This window comes from Ovis aries, chromosome 14 (genome assembly GCF_016772045.2).
Source record: "Ovis aries strain OAR_USU_Benz2616 breed Rambouillet chromosome 14, ARS-UI_Ramb_v3.0, whole genome shotgun sequence".
Lineage (NCBI taxonomy): Eukaryota > Metazoa > Chordata > Mammalia > Artiodactyla > Bovidae > Ovis > Ovis aries.
Genome location: NC_056067.1, coordinates 55,929,580 through 55,950,842, shown reverse-complemented (window position 1 = coordinate 55,950,842; position 21,263 = coordinate 55,929,580). Strand labels below are relative to the sequence as shown.

The 21,263-nt window shown below is 56.9% G+C and overlaps 2 protein-coding genes and 1 long non-coding RNA gene across 8 annotated transcripts; 1 reads left to right on the top strand and 2 right to left on the bottom strand.

Moving 5' to 3' along the window:
- Position 1: 1 nt before the first annotated feature.
- Positions 2 to 2,269, bottom strand: LOC121816552 (uncharacterized). Of its 2 annotated transcripts, XR_009596380.1 has the most exons (3): positions 1,894 to 2,269; positions 1,719 to 1,774; positions 2 to 1,601 (listed from the first exon to the last, which is right to left on the bottom strand). It is a non-coding gene; the product is annotated as an uncharacterized LOC121816552 (long non-coding RNA). The 2 variants fall into 2 exon arrangements; XR_006056234.2 differs by having other exon boundaries at positions 2 to 1,774.
- PNKP (polynucleotide kinase 3'-phosphatase) lies at positions 923 to 6,269 on the top strand. Of its 5 annotated transcripts, none has more exons than XM_027978651.3 (17): positions 923 to 1,036; positions 1,287 to 1,450; positions 2,121 to 2,167; positions 2,500 to 2,802; positions 3,186 to 3,265; positions 3,343 to 3,400; positions 3,485 to 3,592; positions 3,893 to 3,964; positions 4,683 to 4,731; positions 4,829 to 4,899; positions 4,977 to 5,069; positions 5,206 to 5,302; positions 5,379 to 5,440; positions 5,594 to 5,703; positions 5,781 to 5,868; positions 5,950 to 6,011; positions 6,096 to 6,269. In XM_027978651.3, the coding sequence occupies exons 2-17, from the start codon at positions 1,300 to 1,302 to the stop codon at positions 6,211 to 6,213; spliced, it is 1,569 nt and encodes a 522-aa protein (XP_027834452.2). In that variant the 5' UTR covers positions 923 to 1,036; positions 1,287 to 1,299; the 3' UTR covers positions 6,214 to 6,269. The 5 variants fall into 5 exon arrangements, with proteins under 5 accessions (XP_027834452.2, XP_027834453.2, XP_042088273.1 ...); XM_027978652.3 differs by having other exon boundaries at positions 923 to 1,110; XM_042232339.2 differs by lacking the exon at positions 2,500 to 2,802.
- Positions 6,270 to 6,664: 395 nt separating this feature from the next.
- PTOV1 (PTOV1 extended AT-hook containing adaptor protein) lies at positions 6,665 to 14,155 on the bottom strand. The gene is made up of 13 exons (XM_042232340.1): positions 13,916 to 14,155; positions 11,340 to 11,477; positions 11,134 to 11,216; positions 11,007 to 11,064; positions 10,814 to 10,921; positions 9,511 to 9,666; positions 9,088 to 9,174; positions 8,927 to 9,000; positions 8,782 to 8,839; positions 8,529 to 8,633; positions 7,142 to 7,339; positions 6,982 to 7,059; positions 6,665 to 6,792 (listed from the first exon to the last, which is right to left on the bottom strand). Exons 1-12 carry the CDS (start codon positions 14,084 to 14,086, stop codon positions 7,048 to 7,050), a joined length of 1,248 nt encoding a protein of 415 aa, XP_042088274.1. The 5' UTR covers positions 14,087 to 14,155; the 3' UTR covers positions 6,665 to 6,792; positions 6,982 to 7,047.
- Between the last annotated feature and the right edge of the window lie 7,108 nt (positions 14,156 to 21,263).

The window sequence follows — 21,263 nt, the reverse complement described above, 5'->3', positions numbered from 1 at the left end:
ATGAAGTGTGTTCTGGGTATTCATTCACAATTTTTCGAAGCCAAATGAGCAGGTCTCATTGCTTCTCCACGCGAAGTTGGGAATTGAACTCGTCCCCATTTCACAGACAAGAAAAGGTAGATACACAGGGTGGAAGAAAAGATTCCATTCCTGTGTGATAGTGGAATCCCAATCTTCAGGGCTGTAAATTTCGGAATGAGAATAGTTTTGAGTCGGTCTCCTGAGCCCACATGCTGCTGTTGCTAAGTCGCTTCAGTCTTGTCCGACTCCGTGCGACCCCCATAGACGGCAGCCCACCAGACTCTTCCATCCATGGGATTTTCCAGGCAAGAGTACTGGAGTGAGGTGCCATTGCCTTCTCAGCTGAGCCCACGTAGTTCCCAGGAAAAGCCAGGAACCCCCAGCTGAGGCCGGGTTTCGGACTAAGACAGCTGGAGGTAAAAGAACAAATGGCTTCTGGTCTGAGGATGCAAAGGCGGAATCCCCGTCTCCCATCAGATCACCACCGATGGAATGCTAACAACAGACAAGACTTCAACAGGGTAAACTATTACCTAGACACCTTTACAAATTATTTACATGTACTAACTCAACGTTCCTTGTAACCCCACAAAGTGGAAACGATTATCCTCACACTAGATGAGAAAACTGCAGTACTGCTGTCTCGGCGGGATTTCGTCAACTGACAATAACCTTAAAGAGAATTTCCTCCCGCTGTAACTATCTCCGGCAAAAGAAATGAAACAAAACTTCAACGCGGAAAGAAAATCTGTGAGCATGGAATCCACTCCCCTCTACTGGCCTGAGTCTCATACTGCAGCAGAGGAGATGAAGGTCAGAGCTGCAGAAGTACCGCAGGGTTCCTGGGCCTGAAGGGGCGGGGCTTAAGCTGCAGCTGCGCCAATGCCCCGCCCACTTCGGTAGCAAGAGTCATTTCCGTGGGCGGAGAGACAGCAGCCAGCCGAGTCGCAGGCACAGCGCCTCCGGCAAGACGTCCCCGGTCGGAAGTGGCGAATGAACCAAGCGGTGGGCAGGGGTGAGCGTGGGGCCGAGGCAAGAGCGCGAATTTTTCGGCCTTTGCCCTGGAAAGCAGGGTCGAGGCTCCCAGAGGTAGAGTGGGGCGTCGTCGCCTGGGAAACCAAACTATCCTGAGGCCGATGAGTGGGTGGGACTTCCGGAACCTTTAGCGGAAGAAAGGAATTCCTAGTGGAGACGGCGGAAGGAGGCGGGACTTCCTGTAGCGACTGAGAGATGCCACTCAAACCTGTTTCCCTATTTCCCCTTAGGCCGACTCCCAGAATGGCCAGGGTGGAGGCCCAGGGTCGCCTGTGGCTGGAGAGCCCCGCTGGGGGAGCGCCTCCCATCTTCCTGCCCCCAGGCGGGCAAGCTCTGGTCCTGGGCCGGGGACCCTTGACTCAGGTTACCGACCGGAAGTGCTCCCGAAACCAGGGTAGGCGGGGCGGGGCCTGAGCTGGACCGGGTGGTGTGGCGTGCTTAAGGAGCGGGAACACAGGCAGTTGGAAAGATAGACAGGAGGGGATATGCTTGGCCACCATGCGGAACTGTGTGGTGCGGCCAGTCCCGAAGTTGGTAGGTGCCCCCTGTGGAGAGCACAGAAAGAAAAAGGGTGCTTGACCTGGATTTAGCCAGACACCTTGAACGGGAACGGATGGAGTCCATCCCGAGACACTTGTCACTGGGCAGAGAAGGATACTCACAAGTTGCCGCGAAGACTTGAATGAGGCCACGACCCTTGTTAAGCAGAGAGCCGGTTCTGTGGAGAAAAGTGCATATTGCTAAGCAGAGATGGGTGGTAGCGGGCCAAGCCCGGAATCTGCATCTTGTCAAGGCCCTACATTGTCAAGGAGAAGCCATTTCTACACAGAAAAATACCTGTTGTCTCCCTAGGCGAGGACTAGTGTCCCAGGCAATTGTAAGGCCTTTATCTGGCTCCTGCATGTCAAGGAGCGAGCCAGTCCTACTTAGAAAATAAACTGCTTCCTCCTGCCGAATGGGTGCTGTGGCCCCATCCTGTGGTTTGAAGCGGGGCATGCTCCCCAGTAAAGAGAGAAGCAGTCACCCAAGGATTCAGATGCTGACTCCACCCCTTCAATCTTCAGTGGAGCTGGTCGCTGACCCTGAGACTCGGACGGTGGCAGTGAAACAGGTACCGATTCCTTAACAAGAGGCAGCAGGACTGGGGGTGAGGATGGAGGGTACGGAGAATTGTCACCCAGCGGGGAACGGGCCCAATTGGGAAAATCAGACTGGGAGGGGAACAGGTGTGGCCCGCTGCAATCGGGTAAACATTGATCCCCGTTTAAATTGGGTAAGACGGGACGAGGCTAATCTTCCCAGAGCCTGATTGGCGGTACACGGTGAAGAGGCGGGACTCAAGGGTCTGATTGGCTGGTGGAGAAAGGCGAGTCCTTTTTCGGGTTATTTGATTGGAGAAGGTTGTCGGGGGTGGGGCCAGCACCAGTTACCGCCTCTCTACAGCTGGGAGTTAACCCCTCAACTGCCGGGACCCAGGAGCTGAGACCGGGTTTGAAGGGCGCTCTGAGGGTGGGGGACACGCTGTATTTGGTCAATGGCCTCCACCCGCTGACCCTGCGCTGGGAAGAGGCCCTCACTCCAGAATCCCAGCCAGACACTCCACCCAGCACCCCTCCTGTGACCCGAGAGGGAGAGGAGGAAAATGTTGAGCAGCAGAAAAAGCAGATAAGGAAGTCATCCCCTGGCTGGGAGACCTTCGAGAAGCTGCTGGTGTTCACAGCACCTGGTGTGAAGCCTCGGGGCAAGGTGAGGCCCAAGCTGAAGACAGCTCTAGCACAGTCCAGTCAACACCCAAACAAAACTTAGTTCATATTTGGATTTTCATGGTTATTAGTCCCCTGAAGTGAAAATAGGCCATGGAAGGAGGCTGGGTCGGATACAAAACCCATTTTAAAGATTGAAATACTGAGGGGCTCAGGAGGAGTGGGAGGTGGTAGAGAAGATTTCACTCTGCTGTCCGGGTGGCATCCTGTCCTTACAGAACATGGGTAGGCCAGCTGTGACTCGGTTTCCCCATCTGTAAGGGGCGGGCGCTCATAGTCCCAGCTTGCAGAATTGACGCGAACCAGCCTGCGAGCTAGGTGGCCCAGAGGTGTAACAGTGCTGCTCTTTTTTCTGGGTGACGCCAGGTGGCTGGTTTTGATCTGGACGGGACCCTCATCACCACACGTTCTGGGAAGGTCTTCCCCACTAGCCCCAGTGACTGGAGGTGATTGAAGGCAGTAGGAGAGGGTGGTGAGGTGCATCCGGGCCCCAGGTCACCTTGCGCTTCCTCGCCCGCACTAGGATCTTGTACCTAGAGATTCCGCGGAAACTCCGGGAACTGGCCGCTGAGGGTTACAAGGTGTGTACTCCGTAGGGGCCGGCTCACAAGGCGGGCCCGGGCCTGATGAGGAAAGGCCGGGGTGACACCCCATCTCCTTCACAGCTGGTGATCTTCACCAACCAGATGGGCATCGGGCGCGGAAAGCTGCGAGCGGAGGAGTTCAAAGCGAAGGTGGAGGCTGTGGTGGAGAAGCTGGGGGTCCCCTTTCAGGTATGGCTGCATGGGAGGCTGAAGGACTATGTAGAGGGACAGAGAGGCTGAGACAGAGGCCAGAGATTGCGTGGTGGGCCAGAAAGGAGGAAACAGAGACCCGGGGAGAAGGTGTGACATGGTGAGCCAGTTGGAGAGTGGATGGGGGCCCCGGGCGTGGTTATGCCGACAGATGCATTGCAAGCGGTGCTCACCTTGGTGAGCGTTGGCGTAGTGTCCTTGGGATTCAGGTGCCTTTGTAGGACTCTGGGTGTCAGAGCAAGAGTCAAGGACGGTGTCTGACCCCGGCCCCACCCACAGGTGCTGGTGGCCACGCACGCAGGCTTGTACCGGAAGCCGGTGAGCGGCATGTGGGACCACCTGCAAGAGCAGGTGAGCCTCCGACTCCCAGGGCTCCCTGCCCGCCTGCCCACTCCAGGTCTCTGCTCCATGACCTTCCCTGTCACCCCCTCCCCAGGCCTGGCCGCCTCAGTTTCTTTGCTATCATGTCCTGGTGCTGGTGGCTGAGGCCAATGCTTTTAAACTCGGGAAACCAGAGTGGTCCGGAGAGAAATCACCTGTGGATTCATTCATGGGTTTGTTCTTCAGAACAAACAAAGCTTCTTGAGCTGAACGTATTAGTGGACAAGACAGACCTGCCTGCGCCCGGGCCCTCGTTTAAGTGTGTTGACCGATGTGTAAACAGTGAGGGAACGGCCGGGTGTTGATTAAAGGCTTAAAGGTGGTGAGTGAGGGAGCCGTGTGTCATCTAAGGAAAGAGCAGAGTAACGGCAAATGCAAGGATCTTGAGATGGATGGAGTCCGGTATTTTCGCGGGCAGGGAGGAGGCCTGTGTGGCTACCGCTGAGCTGGCGAGGGGGCAATGCGAGGTCAGACTCTGTGGGGTCCGGAGCCGCGTCAGGTGGGAGCGGGCGCCCTCTGGCGGCCGCTTGTGGAACAGGCGGTGAAGCGGCTGAGAAGTGGCTGAGGTCTGAGAGGCTAGAGGTCAGGCCTAGGGCGGGGCACCGACAGAGCGACCTCCTGGCGGAACCTGTTAGTGCGACAGATGTGGGCTTGGGTTCCTTACTGCCTGTCATGTGTCCCTGCCCAGGCCAACGAGGGCGTGCCCATTTCCATCAGGGACAGCATCTTTGTGGGAGGTAAGGGCCTGGGGCTGGGGGGGGGGGGGGGTGCTGGGCGCTGATGCGGATGGGCCGCTCCTAAGGATGCTGGTGGAGACGGGGCTCCGTGTTCCAGACGCAGCGGGACGCCCAGCCAACTGGGCCCCTGGGCGCAAGAAGAAAGACTTCTCCTGTGCAGACCGCCTGGTGAGTGCCCCACCCGGTCCAGACACCGGAGCCCGCCCCCACCCCACCCCACCTGACTTGCTCCCTCGCCCCCCCAGTTCGCCCTGAACCTGGGCCTGCCCTTCACCACACCAGAGGAGTTCTTTCTCAAGTGGCCTGCGGCCCGCTTCGAGCTCCCAGCCTTTGACCCGGTGAGGCCTGCAGGGCTGGGTGGGGGGCACACATGGATGGGGCCCTTTGAGCTCGCAGCCTTTGACCCGATGAGGCCTGCGGCGGGGACGCACAGGGATGGGGCCGGGTTTCTCTCATCTTGTCTGTCCCTCCCAGAGAAGCATCGCCCGCTCTGGGCCTCTCTGCCTCCCCGAGTCCAGCTCCCTCTTAAGCTCAGACCCAGAGGTGGTCGTCGCCGTGGGATTTCCTGGGGGTGAGACTCCCTGACCCCCAGAAGCCCCAGCCCCTCTCTGACTCCTCAGGCCCCACTCACCCTGCGCCCTTCACAGCCGGGAAGTCCACCTTCCTCCGGGAGCATCTCGTGTCAGCCGGATACGTCCACGTGAACAGGGTAGGACGTGGTCTTCAGTGCCCCCCCAACCCCTAGACGGCTGTGCTTTCTGACTCTCCATCACTCTGCCTCGGTGTCCCCCCGCCGGCTCTGGGTCCCTGTGCCCCTGGGTGTCCCAAGCCCCATCCTTGATCTCTCTCTCTGGGTCTCCAGGACACTCTGGGCTCATGGCAGCGTTGTGTGACTGCATGTGAGGCGGCCCTGAAGCAGAGGAAACCGGTCGTGATTGACAACACAAACCCCGACGTCCAGAGCCGGGCCAGGTACTGGGGTCCCAGGGAAGGCCCCTAGAGGGCGGCTCCAGGCCTTTTACCAAGCTCCCCATCCTCCCCTCCCCAAGGTACATCAAGTGTGCCCGGGATGCGGGTGTGCCCTGCCGCTGCTTCCTCTTCAGTGCCACCTTGGAGCAGGCGCGCCACAACAACCGGGTGAGTGAACCCCCCGAGCCCCTCCAGCCCCCAACACCCCACCAAGCCCTGGCCTCACCGGCCCCACCTCTGCCCCCGCAGTTCCGGGAGATGACAGACTCCTCCCACATGCCCGTGTCCGACGTCGTCATTTACAGCTACAGGTGGGGGCCGCAGGGTGAGGTGGGGGGACATAGGTTGAGCCCAATGGTTGGGTCTCGCCTCTAGCCTGCATCCTCTGCCGCCAGGAAGCAGTTCGAGGCCCCCACGCTGGCCGAAGGCTTTGCAGCCGTCCTGGAGATCCCATTTCAGCTGCACGTGGTGCCGCAGCTCGAGCGGCTGTACCGCCAGTTCTCAGAGGGCTGAGCCACCCTGCCCTACTGGCCCTCGCCCCTTCCCACAATAAATGCTATTTCTCCTAACTCTTGGCCACCATTTTGCTGGAGAGAAGGGTGGTTCACCCAGCCAGGCCAGCAGCACAGACCCGTTGGGCCCAAGGTACCAGGAAGGTGCTACTGGGGACTCTGCCCCCCTGGGGGGCCTCTGCCTCTCCTGGGTTGGAGAGGTTTATGGTGGTGGCAGCTGGAACTTGCCTGGCCCTGCCTCGTGTCTGCTTCTAGCTGAATGAGGCCCGTGGAAGCCACAGGGCAGGGAGGGCAGCCTGGGAGCAGCTGCAGGAAAAACCCTGGAACACTTGGAGCAGCAGGTACTGCCCAGGCTGGGCAGCTCCGTGCACGGTGGCACCCTCTCCCAGCTCAGGTGAGAGTGGCCTGGCCTCTCCAGAGCCGGGAGTCTGAACAGAGCCAAGTGGCCGGAGGGCTTTTAAAAGACTTTATTGGGGAAACGTACAGGGTGGGGGCTGTCCTCAGAGACATCTCAGGACGTGGTCCTCCATCTCGCTGGGCAGGCGCAGTCCCCAGAGGCCCCTGCTCAGAAGCATCTGACCTGCGGGGAGGGGGCAGAGGGACTGGGTGGGCGGCCCCCGCACTCCGCCCCAGGCCGGAAGCCTCCCGGGGGCTCAGCGGGGGCAGGCGGGCCTCTCCCTCTCTGGTCTCCTGGAGGCCAGGGTCACACCACCTCCCAACCGCAGGCGTGTCCACGGGGCCCTCCTGCCCTAGGCCGGCTGCCACTCACCAGTCTTCGCAGGGGCCTCATCTGTGACTCCTGGAGAGGCCCGGCCCCGGGGGGGGGGGGGGCCCACTACCCCCCCATCTGTGGGGAAGGACAGCACGGAGGAGTGAGCCTTGGGCGGAGGCGGGGAGGGGAGAAGGGGCGTGGCGAGGGGGGCCCTTACCCCTCGCTGCTGCTGCTCCTGCTCCAGGTTCCGCTGGAGCACCTGCTGCTGGTTGGCGATGACACGCCGGATGCCATTGACGAAATTGCTCTGGTCGTGAGGGATGAGGCCGATGAAGATCTTCTTCTCCGAGGAGTACAGGAGCATGAGCACGCGCACCTCACAGGAGGCCTTGTAGGAGAAGTGCACGCAGCCAGCCTGGCAGTGCAGAGCACGGTCACGGCTGGCCCTCAGCTCACTCCTCCCCTCGAGAGCCCGCGTCCAGAGGACAGAGCGTTCCGGGCCGTCCCCAGGCCTGTCACCACTCCCACAAGGGGACCCAAGACAGAAGCACCTGCCCAAGTGTCCTCCCAGCATGCTCTGGTGATCCTGTGACCCCCCCACACCGGCCGGGCGAGCGCCCAGGACCAGCCATAGCCGTGACACACAGCACCACACACAAGCCTCCCCACGCTAGGATAGAGGCGGCGGGGCCCCAGGGCTGCCTCCACTGGGAAATCCTAGAGGCAGCCAAGAGCAGGGAGGCTGGGCAGGCGACGCACCCCGTGGCTCAGCATCACAGCACCCACAGGCACCAAGCGCCTCCCGACCCATCTCACAGGATCCTCGCCCTCTGCAGGCCTGGGGGTCACTGTCCCTGTCTCCCAGGCTGAAAGCTTGAGGCCCCACTGGGTCTCAGAAGGGGCTGTGCCACCGTTGGCTATGTGCCATCACAAGAGGTCACTGGTGACAGGGCCAGGGGAAGGCACTTCCAGCACCCACCGGGGCCAAGAGCCTGCAGGGGCTCACAAGAAGGCCTCCAAGGGAACTCTGAGCTCTTCAACTCTTCATCACAAAAGGCATACACAACCAGCCCCTCAAAAGCATGAAGGCACAACTATGACGCCTTCAGCTGATTTAGAAAGAAATGCTGAGCTGGGGACAGCGGGACCCGGTAGAGCAAACACCCAAAGGCGGACAGGGACAGCTGTGGCTTCAGGAGCCCGACGCCCTCACTTTCCAGACAGACAGACTGAGGCCTGCAGAGCAGAGGAACCAATCGAGACACGCAGCAGATGAGCACCGGGGGTTTAAGAGCGCGGGCTGGAGGCAGACAGACCCCATCCCAGGGAAGGGAGAGGACACGGGTCAGGTTAGAGCCTGGGAGCAGGGGTAACCCCGACAGCACAGGAGGAGCCAGAGGCCCAGCACATGCGGGCACGGCCTCTGAGCCTCAGTTTCCCCATCTGTGAACTGGGGTCAGGACAAGTGAGGTCCAGGCACACCGCACTGCATGCTTCCCCACGGCCGGTTCTGGGGGAACCTCCCCTCTGCCTCGTTTCGGTTCCTGCGCCCCGAGCCGCTCTATCTGGGGTCGTCAGCCCGGCGCGGGCCCCGCCCCACTCACAAAGCCGTTGTCCATGATCCGGCACAGGCTCTTCAGCGTCTCCAGGTCCTTGGTGAAGTGGAACTGCACCAGGCGGGAGTTCCGGAAGAGCGGCACCAGCGTGGTCTGCAGGGTCCGGGGGCAGCTCCATGAGGCCACCCGGTAGCCACACGGTGACCCCCCACCTCGCCCCAGCTCTGACCCCCTTGAAGCCAGGCCTGCAGCACCCCACGCTCCTCCACGTGCATAACAGGCAGCGCCCCTCCCCGCTCACCAGGAGCTGCTGCGGGATGAGCTGCATGTACAGTTTCCGCGGCCACTGCTCGGTCCTCCTGCAGGGAGGCGCCCGCGGGTCAGGAGGCGGGGCTCTCGCCAGCCCCGCCCCTGCCTGCCAGCCCCGCCCCCTGACCGCCACTCACAGGATCTCCCCTTGGTTCACGTAGATGTGCGAGGGCAGCCACCGCTTAGACCGGCTGTGGGGCTCAGGCCTGGGCTTTTGGGGGGAAAAGGGTCAGGTCAGGAATGGGAGGCGCCCTGGGTCAGTGACAAAGCACTGGTCCCAAGGTCCCCTTGACCTCACCTCCTGCCACTCCATGACTCCGCTCCACGCCAGGAACTTGTTGTTGACGATCTGGACGGGGCCCGCCACGCCGCCAGGTCCCACTGCCTGTGGGAGGAGACAGGTGGGCTGGTGCCCCAGGCTCGCCAGAGGAGCCTGGGAACCTGGAGGCTGCCCCAGGGCCCAGCCCCGCCTCGGACCCCTTCCGGTCTAGTGTTTCCAGGCTGCCCACAGGCCTGGCGACTCCCCAGCGCTGGCCCAGCCCCGCTGCCCCCATGCCCTCAGCTGGGACACTTTCAGGTGAAGGGGACGCTGTGAACCGCTGGTGAGGTGGAAGCCATGGCGCGTGCACACCCCGCCCGCCAGACTGCTGTGCCAGCAAACCCGTCCAGCTCCCGACGGGCCCTGCAGAGCCTCAGGGCGAGCGGCAGCCGCGGGGCACACCTGCTTCCGGGTGGTGATGACCTGCCGGATGGCGTTGACGAAGCCGCTCTGGTCGTAGGGGATGAGGCCCATGAAGATCTTCTTCTTGGACGAGTACAGCAGCATGAGCACGCGCACCTCGCACGGGGAGATGTGCGGGAAGAGCATGCAGCCCGCCTGCGGGAGGGGGGACATCAAGGGGCAGAAACCCAGGGCCGCTGCGGCCTGAGACCCGCACCTCGGTGTCGCCCCCACGGTGAAGCTGGGGTCAGGATGGGCCCCACGTTGGGGGGTGAGGGTCCTGAGAGGGCTCCGTCTCCCCTGCCCCACCCCCCACCCCAGGCTGGCCCTGTCCCTGGAGCCTGGGCCCAGTGGACGGAGGCCACCACACCTGGGGGAGACAGCAGACTAGAGCCTGTGAACAGACCCAGCTCTGCGTCCTCCTAGCTTTGACCCAAGGCAAGTCACCTCTGCACCTCAGTTACCCCATCTGTACAATGGCATAACAACAGTGCACACAGCAAGTGCCACATAAACGCCTGTTGTATGAGAAGCTACTGCCTCCTGGGTTGGACTACAGGAGAACCTGAGCCTCACAGGTGTCCCTGTCCCCACTGGGGTGGAGCAGGCGCTCTCAGCAAACAGTGCTGAACACAGGGGTGACCAGGCAGGAGAAAGACCCCACACTTGTCACAATCCCAAGAGGAAGGGGAGGGCCACACAGCACCCCCTGAAGACCGTAGCTGGGAGGCAGGCTGTCCCAAAGGGGACCAACGACTGGGAGACCTCAGAGCGGAGCCCTCCAGGCAGCTTCCCTTAGGCAGCCGCTGGAAACGTGCCCACGCCAGCTGTGTCTGAACCCTGACTCTTAACAACCTCACCAGCTCGAGTTTACTGAGCATTCACTGCTCTGAGACCACTGCCTCGGTTTTACAGAAACGCCCTGGCTCCCCGCAGGGGACTGCAGATGAGGACTATTCCCTGCTCCAGCTCTTTCCCGTCACCCCCACTTCCAGGTCCCTGCCAGGGGCTGCGGCCCCAACAAGCTCCTGGCTCCCCGGGAGGGTGGGCCCAGGCCCCTCCCTTTGCTCCTGTGTTCCATGCCTGCCCCGGCCTGGCCTGGTGGAGGGCTGGGTTCCTCTGCTGTCCCCTCTAAGCAGTGAGACCCCAGTTCACAGGGACGGGGGATGTCCCCGGAGGTCTCCCAGGACCCTGCCACCCACCTCGACTGTCCCAGCAGAGCTCTGCCTACCACTTTACTTGGTCACCACGGTGTTCCCAGGGCCTCTGTCCCCGCCCGCCCCCATCACCCCTGCCCACTCACGAAGCCGTTGCCCATGACCCGGCAGAGCCCCTTGAGGGAGTCACAGTCTCTGTTGGTGAAGTGGAACTGCGCCAGCTGGGAGTTGCGGAACAGGGGGCCCAGGGTGGTCTGGGGGCGACATGGGGGCAGCAGGGTCAGGGCTGGGCAGGTGCTCATGGCCGGGGTGGGCGGGCAGGCGAGGGTGGGGTCTCACCAGCAGCTGCTGTGGGATCAGTTGCATGATCAGCTTCTGCGGCCACTGGTCAGTCTCCCTGCAGGAGGAGAGGGTCAGGGGGGCGCACCCCCTCCGCCGCCCACCCTCGCACCCTGCCCGCACTCACAGGTTCTCCCCCTGGTTCACGTAGGCCTGGCAGGGAAGGGCCCGCTTCAGCTTCGCGGTGGAGTCCGAGTAGGGTCTGCGCTTCTGTGGTGGGGGCAGAGGGGTCTCTGGACACGGCCCAGCTGTGCAGGCTGGCTGCCCACCTGCGGGACCCCTGAATCAGCCCCCACCCCGCAGACTCCCAGGGTGCTGGCCGCGGGCACTCACCTCCTGCCACTCCAGGACGCCGCTCCAGGCCAGCAGCTTGTTGCTGAGCCGGTGCTCACCGACGGCCAGGCCCCCGAGGGCGAGTCCAGGTGAGGAGGGTCCGATGGGGCCCAAGGCCCCGAAGACCCGAGCACCTTGCTGTGGGAGAGGGGGAAGTGACTGAGGAGCTGCCTCTGACCCACCTCAGAAGGGACACCCCAACCTCCAGAACCCAGGCCCCCTGTGGCAAATAGCCCCGGGCAGTCTCCAAACCCTTTCTTCCAGAGCTGAGACTCGGACTGGGTGGCCCTCACGTCCTTTTCTGCCCGGCCCGCCTGTCCTCTCAACGCTGGTCCCTGAAAGCGACCAGCTGCTTCCCCTCCAGCCTTTGCTCGGGCCAGGCTCTGCCATGGCCTGCCATGCCCTCCCCTTCAAGAGATGCGCCCCACTCATCCTCCCAGGATCATCATTTTGGGTCCCTCTATTGAGACGCGGCTCAGAAGCAGTTCTCTGGGGCTCCAGAGCCGCCTCAGAACACCCCACGATGCACAGCCAGACTGGGCTCTGTGTGGCTGGCACACCAGCTTGCCCCATCTCGCCCAAGCACAGAACTCTTTTCCACGGTTCCCCTGGCCCTGGAGACAGAATCCAGGCTCTCCTCAGCTCCCGCCAGGCGGGCTCCAGCCCTCCCTCACGCAGCCCAGGCTGCAGCCACTTCAGGCTGACCCTAGGGAGGCGGGAGGAAGCGAGCGGAAGCACAGCGAACAGAACTCTCTGGGAACCGGGAGCCAGACAACAAACGGAGGGTCTCCCAAACACAGTGACTTGAGAGCGTCTGCAAAACACCAGAATGCTGGCAGAAGAAAGCCAAGCAGGACACATCCTGCTCTGGGGCACTGTCCAGTCACCTTTAAACACACACACCAAGAGCATCTCAGAACAAGGGAGAGTTTTGGACTGCGGGGCAGCAGGAAACTCTCGGAAACCTCTCTAGTAGGTGCCTCCAGGCAGCCAGAAAAAATAAAGTGGTTATTACTTTTCATCTTACTACTGAGTAATTTTTCCAAATTTCCTATAAAGCACACAGGTGTCTTCTGCCCCAGAATATGAGGCAGGAAAAACTATATTTCGCAAGAGCTTAAAAGGCAAAGAAATCTGAGCAAGCGTGTTCTCCATGTAGGCAGGTGGTTCTGGGATTCAGACAATCCAGTGACATCAGGAAGAAAGGCAGAGAGCTTCCCGCTCTAAGAACATGGTGGTGTGTGTTCCTGAGATGGAGATAGACTGCATAGGCACCACAGCCAGAGCCCGTACCATCCAAGAAACTAGTTAGATCACACAACTGGCACCCAGACAAACGCACTTAAGGACCCAGGTAACGCGAGCACCAGGGACACCTGCTATATTTCTTGTCATCAGACTAACCACGTTTTAATCTAGGGGGTGAAGATCAGAGCAGCTTAAGCCCAGGTCTCACCGAATGCAGGATGAGCATCAAGGTGGAGGGTCACCTTTAAGGACTAGACCTAAATGCAATCCTAAAAGGAAACCGCACATCTGGACAGGCGTGTCTGTAAAACCTGGCCGTGCCTCCCACATGTGTTTTGCTAGTCACTGCATAGGAAGCCTATTTAGTACTTGGAAAAAAGATGAAAGCCTTAAGACGGACGTTTAAGGACCCAGGAGACGCTTGTGAACAAGAGGCCATGAACGCTAAGAAACTGGGAAGCAATGGAGTGAAGGGTAATGTTTAAGAGCAGAGAGGTGTTCAGAGTCCGGGCATCTGACTCTAACATCAAGGAAACCTGCTTAAGGCTGGTGTGCAGCTGCCACAGGTCGCCGCCACGTACAACGGTGAGGCAGGGTATTTATTAATTAGCCCCAGGTCAGGGTAAACGGCGCATCTGAACAAGCGTGTCACGGTTTAGCTGTGCGTGTTTTTAAACGTTGGGATGTGTGAATTTACCGCCCCAAAAACCTTAGGAAGATTTTTGAGAAGTATGTACAGGTTGTGGGTCTGGGTAAGCGTGTCTAACTTAGCGTCCCTGCGAAGCTATGTTTATGCTTAAGATCTGGGCTTGCCGCGATCAGTGGGGACATCCCGCACCTGGGCAAGCGCGCAAACGAACCCGGGCACACACGCCACGGGCGCCCTGCTGAAGCCCCCGGGGGCAACACCTGGGCGCCCGAGTGCGAGACGCGGGGCCCCTCGCCGTCGCCCCCGCCCCTCCCCCATCTCCAGCTTCCCAGCGCGGGGAGAGCAACTTTCCAATTGGAAAAACAACAGTACACGCCGACCGTCCGCCCGCCCCCCACCCAGCGTTCAAATCAGGCCGCGGAGTCAGCAGTAATTTGAGCCCTTGCCGCCCCCGTACCCCACCCCCGCCACCCCATCCCGAACGCGAAACAAAGGGGAGAGCCCGGCGCGTACCACCCAGGGGGTTTCACGGGGGAAGCGGGTCCCAGGCGGGACCACCCTTCGGGTCACCGGAGAAACCCCCGAGGGGGTGGGAGCCGGGGACAAAGACGCCAGCCCGGGGGAGGGGCAGGCGGGGGCGGGGCCGTGGAAAGCTCTGGAAAAAGGGCGGGGGGCTCACCATGGGAGGGGCCGAGCGAGCCCGGATCCGCGGCGGCTGCGGGCCCCGAGGGCTGGCCGGCCAGGAGCGCGAGCGGGCGGCGCGCGCCGTGAAGGGCCGCAGGGGGCGGCCTCGACCCCCGAGGGGGCCCCCAGCGCCGGAGCGGTGCGGGGCGCGGCGCGGACGGACCATGGCGGGCGCGAGCCGAGCGGGCTGGGGGGCTGCCACGGGCCGCACGGGGGGCTGCAGGCTGCGCCGACTGAGGGGCGCGGGCGCGCGGCTCCGGGGGAGACGGGCCGGGCTGTACCAAGCGCAGGGGACGCGCCTCCGGAGAGGGGTCGCCGCGGCCGAACCACTGCGGCGAGCAGGGGAGCGCGGCGCGTACCAACCGCGTCCGCGAGGGGGCGTGGCCGGGGCGTACCAAATAGGGCCGGGGGGGGCCAGGGAAAGGGTGTGTGGGGCGGGGAACTCGGCAATTGGACGGGGCCATGGGCCGCACGCGCACGAAAGGGAGGGGCTGAGAGGACGTGAAAGAAACCTCAGGGGGCGGGGCTGGGAGGCCACACCGGAGGGAGACGGGGCGGGGAATGAACGTAGAGGGTGATACCAAGCGGGTTCCGGGCCTGGGAGGGCATGCCGGGCGGCGGAACCGGGAGACTACGTCGGGACGCGTCAGAAAGAGAGGGAGGAAGGAATAATAGGCCTGGAGGCAAGGGAACCGACCTAGAGGTTCGGAAATACGGATCGTTCCAGAAACTCAGGAGAGGACTTAGGGTTTCAAGGCAGTGACGTGGCCAGGCGGGAGAGGGACCACAACTCCCAGCGGCCTCCGCGCGGCTTGGGCGGAGCGGGCGGTCCCACGGCTGTGTACCCATTGGCTCCCGCTACCTAGGCTCCGCCCGCCTGCTTCTACTTCTCCTTGCCACTCGACTCTCAGCGCCATTCATTGATTCGTTCATTCACTCTCCGATTAAAGGACTGCGTATTCACATGCTAGTAGTTGTGTATAACATTTCTTGCTTCAGTTTCCTTGTTTCTTAAATGTGGATACTAGCTAACCCTAAAATGGCTATGAGAATCAAATGAGTTGATAAACTATTAGATCGGTATTTGGCACAGTGACGACCTAAATGATAGTTTTTCTCCTTTTAAAATCATTATTAGTGCCATTTCCAGTTCTGTGCTGGGCATCAATAGTGGTGATCAAAGAGACCAGCCCCACTGGAGAAAATAAATAATCGCATTCTGTGATATATTACAAATAGAGCGAATGGGATGATGACCGTGAGAACTCAGGAAAGTGATCTTTAGGCAGCCTGCAAGTCCACATAGGCTGCAAGAGTGTGCTAAGATGAGGGACCAGCCAGGGCGCAAATCCTGAGAATGGAAGGAAAGCAAGGGGCGGGGGGTGGAGGTGGGGGGGGGGGGGGTGGCGGCGCGGTGCAGCACGACTGGAGCAGAGTGAGGGTGAAGGGGAGCTGAGGAAGCAGAGTGGCCAGGTGCCACAAGCAGGGTCCTATAGCCTCGCGATGGAATTTGGATTTTAGTCTCACTTTGCTGGGGAACCATTAAAAGGTTTTTATCAAGGAAGGGACAAAGTCTCATTTACATTTTAAACAAATCATTCATAAATGCAGAGTCATGCCCACAGTGTCTCTACAAGTCTACAGAAGCCGGATCCAGAGTCACCTCTCAGAAGACAGCAGATGGAAAAGTCAAAGACATGGAAAGGAGACTCAGTTTGTTCTTGTAGACTATTTGCAATTCTTACCATATGCAAACTTTTGAAATAGTAACATCTTATTTTTAAAGATCCCTCCAGCTGCTGTGTTGAATATGAGGTAAGGGCTAGTGGAGCAGGAGGGCAGATAGGAGACTATGGCAATAAGCTAGCTGAGAGTCACAGGTGGCTTAGATCACAGGGAGTGTGGCCACAGTGGAAGTACGCACTTTCACAGTTTATTTTCAAGCTGAAGCCCAAAGGACTTGTGCGGGGAGTGAAAGTGAGAGGGTGAAGTGATTTCAAGAGTTTTGCTTGTACAGAGGTGTCATTTCGTGAAAGGGAAATGACTATGGGAGGAGCAGGGTGGGGTGGGTGGAGATGGAACTCCAAATCTGACCTGGATTGGGGCCAAATAGGGAATCGCTACTGTCTGGACCCAGACTGCCAGCTAGATATCAACAGCTACCTCCAGAGGCCTGACTATGTCAGGAGACCCCACTGCTGGCAGTAGGAAGGAGAATCGTAGGGGAAGAAGTCCCCTTCTCCTCCTTAATCTATTTCTGTTTCTAAGAGGTACATTTGCAATGTTGACTAAACAGTGTAAATGAGGGGAGGTCTAGAGATACCACTTTGAGAGCCTTCAGTGTTTCATGAGAATGAATGACATCATGAGGAGGTGTGTGTGTACAGAGACTGGGATACTCCATCCCTTTAGAGTTCAGATCTATGAGGAGCAATCAGATGGGAGGAGAAGCCCCAGGTAAGGTCATACTGGAGCCCCAACCTGAGCCCCAAATCTGACCTGGATTGAGGCCAAATAGGGAATCACTACTCTCTGGACCCAGACAGCCAGCTAGATATCAACAATTACCTCCAGAGGCCTGACTGTGTCAGGAGACCCCACTACTGGTAGTAGGAAGGCGAATCGTAGGGACAGAAGTCCCCTCCTCCTCCTTAATCTCCCTGAATCCTCAGTTCTCACTATTCTTAGTACAAGCCATTGTGATCTCTTGCATGGCTAATAGCCTTCTAACTCTTGTCACCTTGACTTTCATTCCACTCATCAAAAGACGCCAGTGAGACTTACTTGGTGGCACAGTGGATGAGAGTCCTCCTGCCAGTGCAGGGGACACAGGTTTGATACCCGTTCGGGGAAGATTTCACAATGCCGCAGAACAACTGAGCCCGTGCACCGCAACTACTGAGCCTGCGTGCTGCAACAACGGAAGCCCACACCTAGAGCCTGTGTTCTGCAGCGAGAGGCCACCGCAGTGAGAAAGCCCGCACAAAGCAATGAAGACTCAGTGCAGCCAGAAATAAATAAAAATAGAAAAGAAAATGTTTTTTTAAAAAAATACTCCAATGGCTTCCAAGTGCCCTTAGAATTAATTACAAACTCTTCCTCTAAGGCCCCACATGGTGGGACCCCTGCTGCTATCTCTAGACTGATCTCTTCTGTGCTCTTTCTGTTCTCCACCTAGTTGATGCCTTCTCATACTTCAGATCCCATCAGGACAATGTGTTGGTATGAATTCCTAGGATTTTGTATAAGCATGGAGAAAGGTGTGCCAGGATCCACTCCAGCATGAGCAAAATGGCAACATTTCAGAATGAGAAATGAAAACACAGGGTGAAATTCTATTAGTAACTACTGTAATTAGTACAGTACAGCTCTCCGAAACCATCTAGCTTACCCAATTTGCCAATTTGTAAGACATGGTTCATCGTATCTGTAAAATCTGCCCAGCCTAGCTGGCTACTATTATGACTAAGCAATTCGGCTCCTATCTGTATACTTCCTGAGGAGTAGCTTGTCTGTTACCAAACTTGTTTATTCCAGTTAAGCCTCAGTTAATAACTTCACCCTATCAAATGAATCAAATATTAAAAGTGAGTTGTTTGTATGCAAAGCGTGTTGCCTGCATTGGAAAGAATAAAAGTGAGTTGCCTTAAAAACTGCTGCCAGATGAGTTGCAAGCAAAGTAACTGTAAATGATTAAACGGAAAAGCTCATAAAAGCCTTGGAAGGTCCAGCCTTCAGTTTGCTTAATAAGTGTCTTTAGGTTCTCCTGTCACTTTTTTAAAAGAATCGGAAATGATAAATTACTTTTTATGGTTTATGGGTGCAGTTTATACAAGCACGTGACACAGAATGAGAGCTGGGAGGCTGACTGGTTGTCAGAGCTGGTGCCTGCCTGTAAAACTTAATTTAAAAATATATCATTCTTGGAGAAACTTCCCTGATGTGGTTAAGACTCTGTGCTTACACTGCAGGGGGCGTAGGTTCAATCCCTGGTTGGGGAACTAACATCCTGCATGCTGTGTGCGGTGCATCCAAAAATATAAAATTTTTTTTAAAAAATAAATCATCCTTGAAAAAGCAATAATAAAAATAAATGTCTTAGACACTGCTAAGCACTTCCTGCCTGAGTTCACTGAACCCTTACACACTAGGCCATAAGGGTGACAACCTTATTATCTCATTCTGATAGGGAAACCAACAGCCACCAGCTGCCCCCCAACATGTGCTGTTCCGAACACTCCCACATTGGAAAAACCCAGACCTTGCCCATCTCCAAGCCCAGAGGGCTTTCTCCTTGCCTTCAGAAGCAAGGTGCCTCGAGACGGCTGTGTCCTGCCCAGCCTCTTCCGATGCAGTGTCATTCGTGCTGGTGAACTGGCAAGAAATGAGTTGGTACAATCACTGACATGCCACGTATTTTTTGGAGGGGGCACTTTGGCAGTTTAGTCGCAGTTTAAAATGGGCACCCCACTAAAAAATAAAAATAAAATGGGCACCCCAAAAGACCAGAAACATTCTACATAGCCAATAAGAGACCGACTGAGAAAATGATGGCATTCCTCAGGGGAGTACTATGCAGCCATACAAATCGATGAGAGACTTCCCTGGTGGTCCAGAGGTTAAGACTCCATGCTTCCAACACAGCAGGTGTGGGTCTGATCCCTGACCCAGGAGTTATTAAGATCCTACATACCTTGCAGCCAAAAGCTCAAAACATAAAACAGAAGCGATACTGTAACAAATTCAATAAAGACTTATTTAAAAAAAGAAAAAAAGGATAGAAGGTTTTTTCTCCTGGTATAACCTGCAAGATACATTGTCAGATAAAAAAAGTAATCTACAGAATAAGGCAGAGTAAGTTCTAGAGACCTTCTGTAGAACAAAGCACCTGTGATTACTGACACTCTACCATGCACTGACATTTAAGAGGGCAGATCTGTTGAAGGGTCCTTACCACACATACACGTGACACAGAGAAAACTGAAGGGACACAGAAAACTCCTGGAGGTGACGAGTGCCTGCTACCTTGTCGTGATTCTTTCCCAAGTGTATGCGCATATCCAAACTCAATCATACCTCCATAAAGCTGCTCATAAAAATATAGAGCAAGCTGCCACTGGCTAGAAGAGCCAGAAAATGAATGTTTCGGTTGCTCCTACCTGCTAGTCCAGATTGCCAGAGAACACACAAGAAATCGGTTGCTCGTCTCCAGAGAGGGCTTGGGAGAGACCGTGCATTGGGTTGATTTGGAGGCCTCTAAAAGTGTGAACCATGGGAGGCTTTATTATGCAAAAAATAAGTTGCATTTCTTATAAGTGAAGTAAATAAAAATAGAATCGGCATACACCTCATTTTGGAAATTCTCCACTTGGAAATATGTCACACGGGAATCCCTGAACAGGAACTCCCTGGCTGTCCAGTGATTAACACAGCTCGCTTCCACTGCAGGGGGCACAAGGTTGATCCCTGGTCAGAGAATTAAGATCCTGCATGCCCCAGGGTGTGGCAAAAAAAAAAAAAGGAATGCCTATACAAATGAAGGGGAAGAGATACAAGTTCATGCTGATTCTCTGAGGCATTTTTTATAATAGTAGGAAACTATACAGCTACCCAGCTGCCACGAAGAATGTGGCAAAGAGCCTCAAAGACAGCCCCCGTGACCCCCACCTCCCAGTATTATAATCCTTTTATTGTTCTCTCAGCCTCACTGTGGGCTCAACCTAGCAACTGTTCTAATGAACGCAATACAGCAAAAGTGATAGGCTCTAACTTCCACTACTGGATTACAGAAAAACTGTGGCTCCCCCCTTGGGCGTCCTGTGAAAAGGACTGCAAGGTGAGGGACCGAGTGAGACCTCCAGCCAAGAGCAAGCAAGGAGCTGCGGCGCTGTGTCCAGGCGAAGGCGAAAAACAAGATCCCACCCCCAGGCGTGTGAAGAAGCTTGGAAGCAGGCCCTCCCCCAGTGGAGCCTTCAGATGAGACTGCAGCCCCAGCTTGACTGCCACCTCGAGAGACCTTGAGCCAGAGGCACCAGCCAAGCTGGGCCTGGATTCCTGATCCAGACAAACTGTGAGACAGTAAATGCTATTGTTTTAAGCCCTGGAATGGTTACATCAACAGGCAGTTTATGCATACTGGATGGTCTGTGGGATTGGAATGTGTCCACTTAATGGACCAGGGGAAGCAACCATTTACCAACAGGACACAGAGTTACTTGCAGTGAATGATGTGGAGGAATGGCCATGATTCAAGCAGGGTGGGGAGGCGGAGACGAGAGAAAGAACATACAGAAACTGACCTGGTTTACACAGAACATTTAAGGAACCATCAATGTGTGTCTATAAGAATATAAACCCAAACACCAAACCCATAAACCTGCCTCCAAGGAATACTTCACTGTTTGTTCTACACTTCAGTGGTTTTTTTCATCTTTATGAAACTAGATTCTTATGTAACTCAACAGAATTTTAAGGTCAATTTTCTTAAAAGCCCAAACTGATGGGAAAATATTAGTGAGTTTTATGTACCTTTAGACAAATATGTTTTTTAGAGAGTGTCATTTTTCTCATAAATTTTCTTCATAGAAGTAGGAGGTGGGCAGTCTCTCACCCAAGACAGGTATCTAACCATGAAGGAGTCAGTGATCTAGTTTTTTTTCTTTTTTTTTTAATGTTCTACCACTTTTGCCAGATCTGTTCCTGTGGAAGAGTTCTCATCAGTTTCCCAATCTTGCTTCCAGCCCTACATGCCTGGCCCCAAAACCAAACTGGTCAGAAATGAAATGTTTCTAACCAGTCACTCACCCGAATTACAGCCATCATGGATGCCCTGGTGGTTCTGACAAAGCAGCATGCATTTTGAGACCCCGTTCTGCCCTCTAGGAGCATATTTTGACCAGTGATGGCAACCGTGGCTAACGGCAGCTCTCCTTCAAGGGCTGAATCCTGCAGAAATCACTTCTAGCCACCTGGGGTCAGAGATTCAGAGAGGCATGGGGACCTGCCTAAAGCCACACAGCCCATTAGTACAGAAGCTGCAGGCTCAATCCTGATGTTTAAGGCCTGGGCTACATTTACACTGCAGCAGCTTTAACAATACCTCATGCTCAGAGAAAAACTTTCCGGAAAGACCTGCTGTCTTGGTGTTAGCTGGCTCTGAGAGGCTGTCGTCTACACTTGGGCTGTGAAATGTGGAGGTGAGCGCTGTGTGGGTAGATCTCCTCTCTCTGGGCACGCTGTAACCCAGGGCTTCCTTCTCATCTGGGGTACGGTATGGGGTGATGACACAAGAACAGTCCCTTCAGTTCACCTAACTGGGTGCTGAGGTCAGGGGCCTCCAGTGA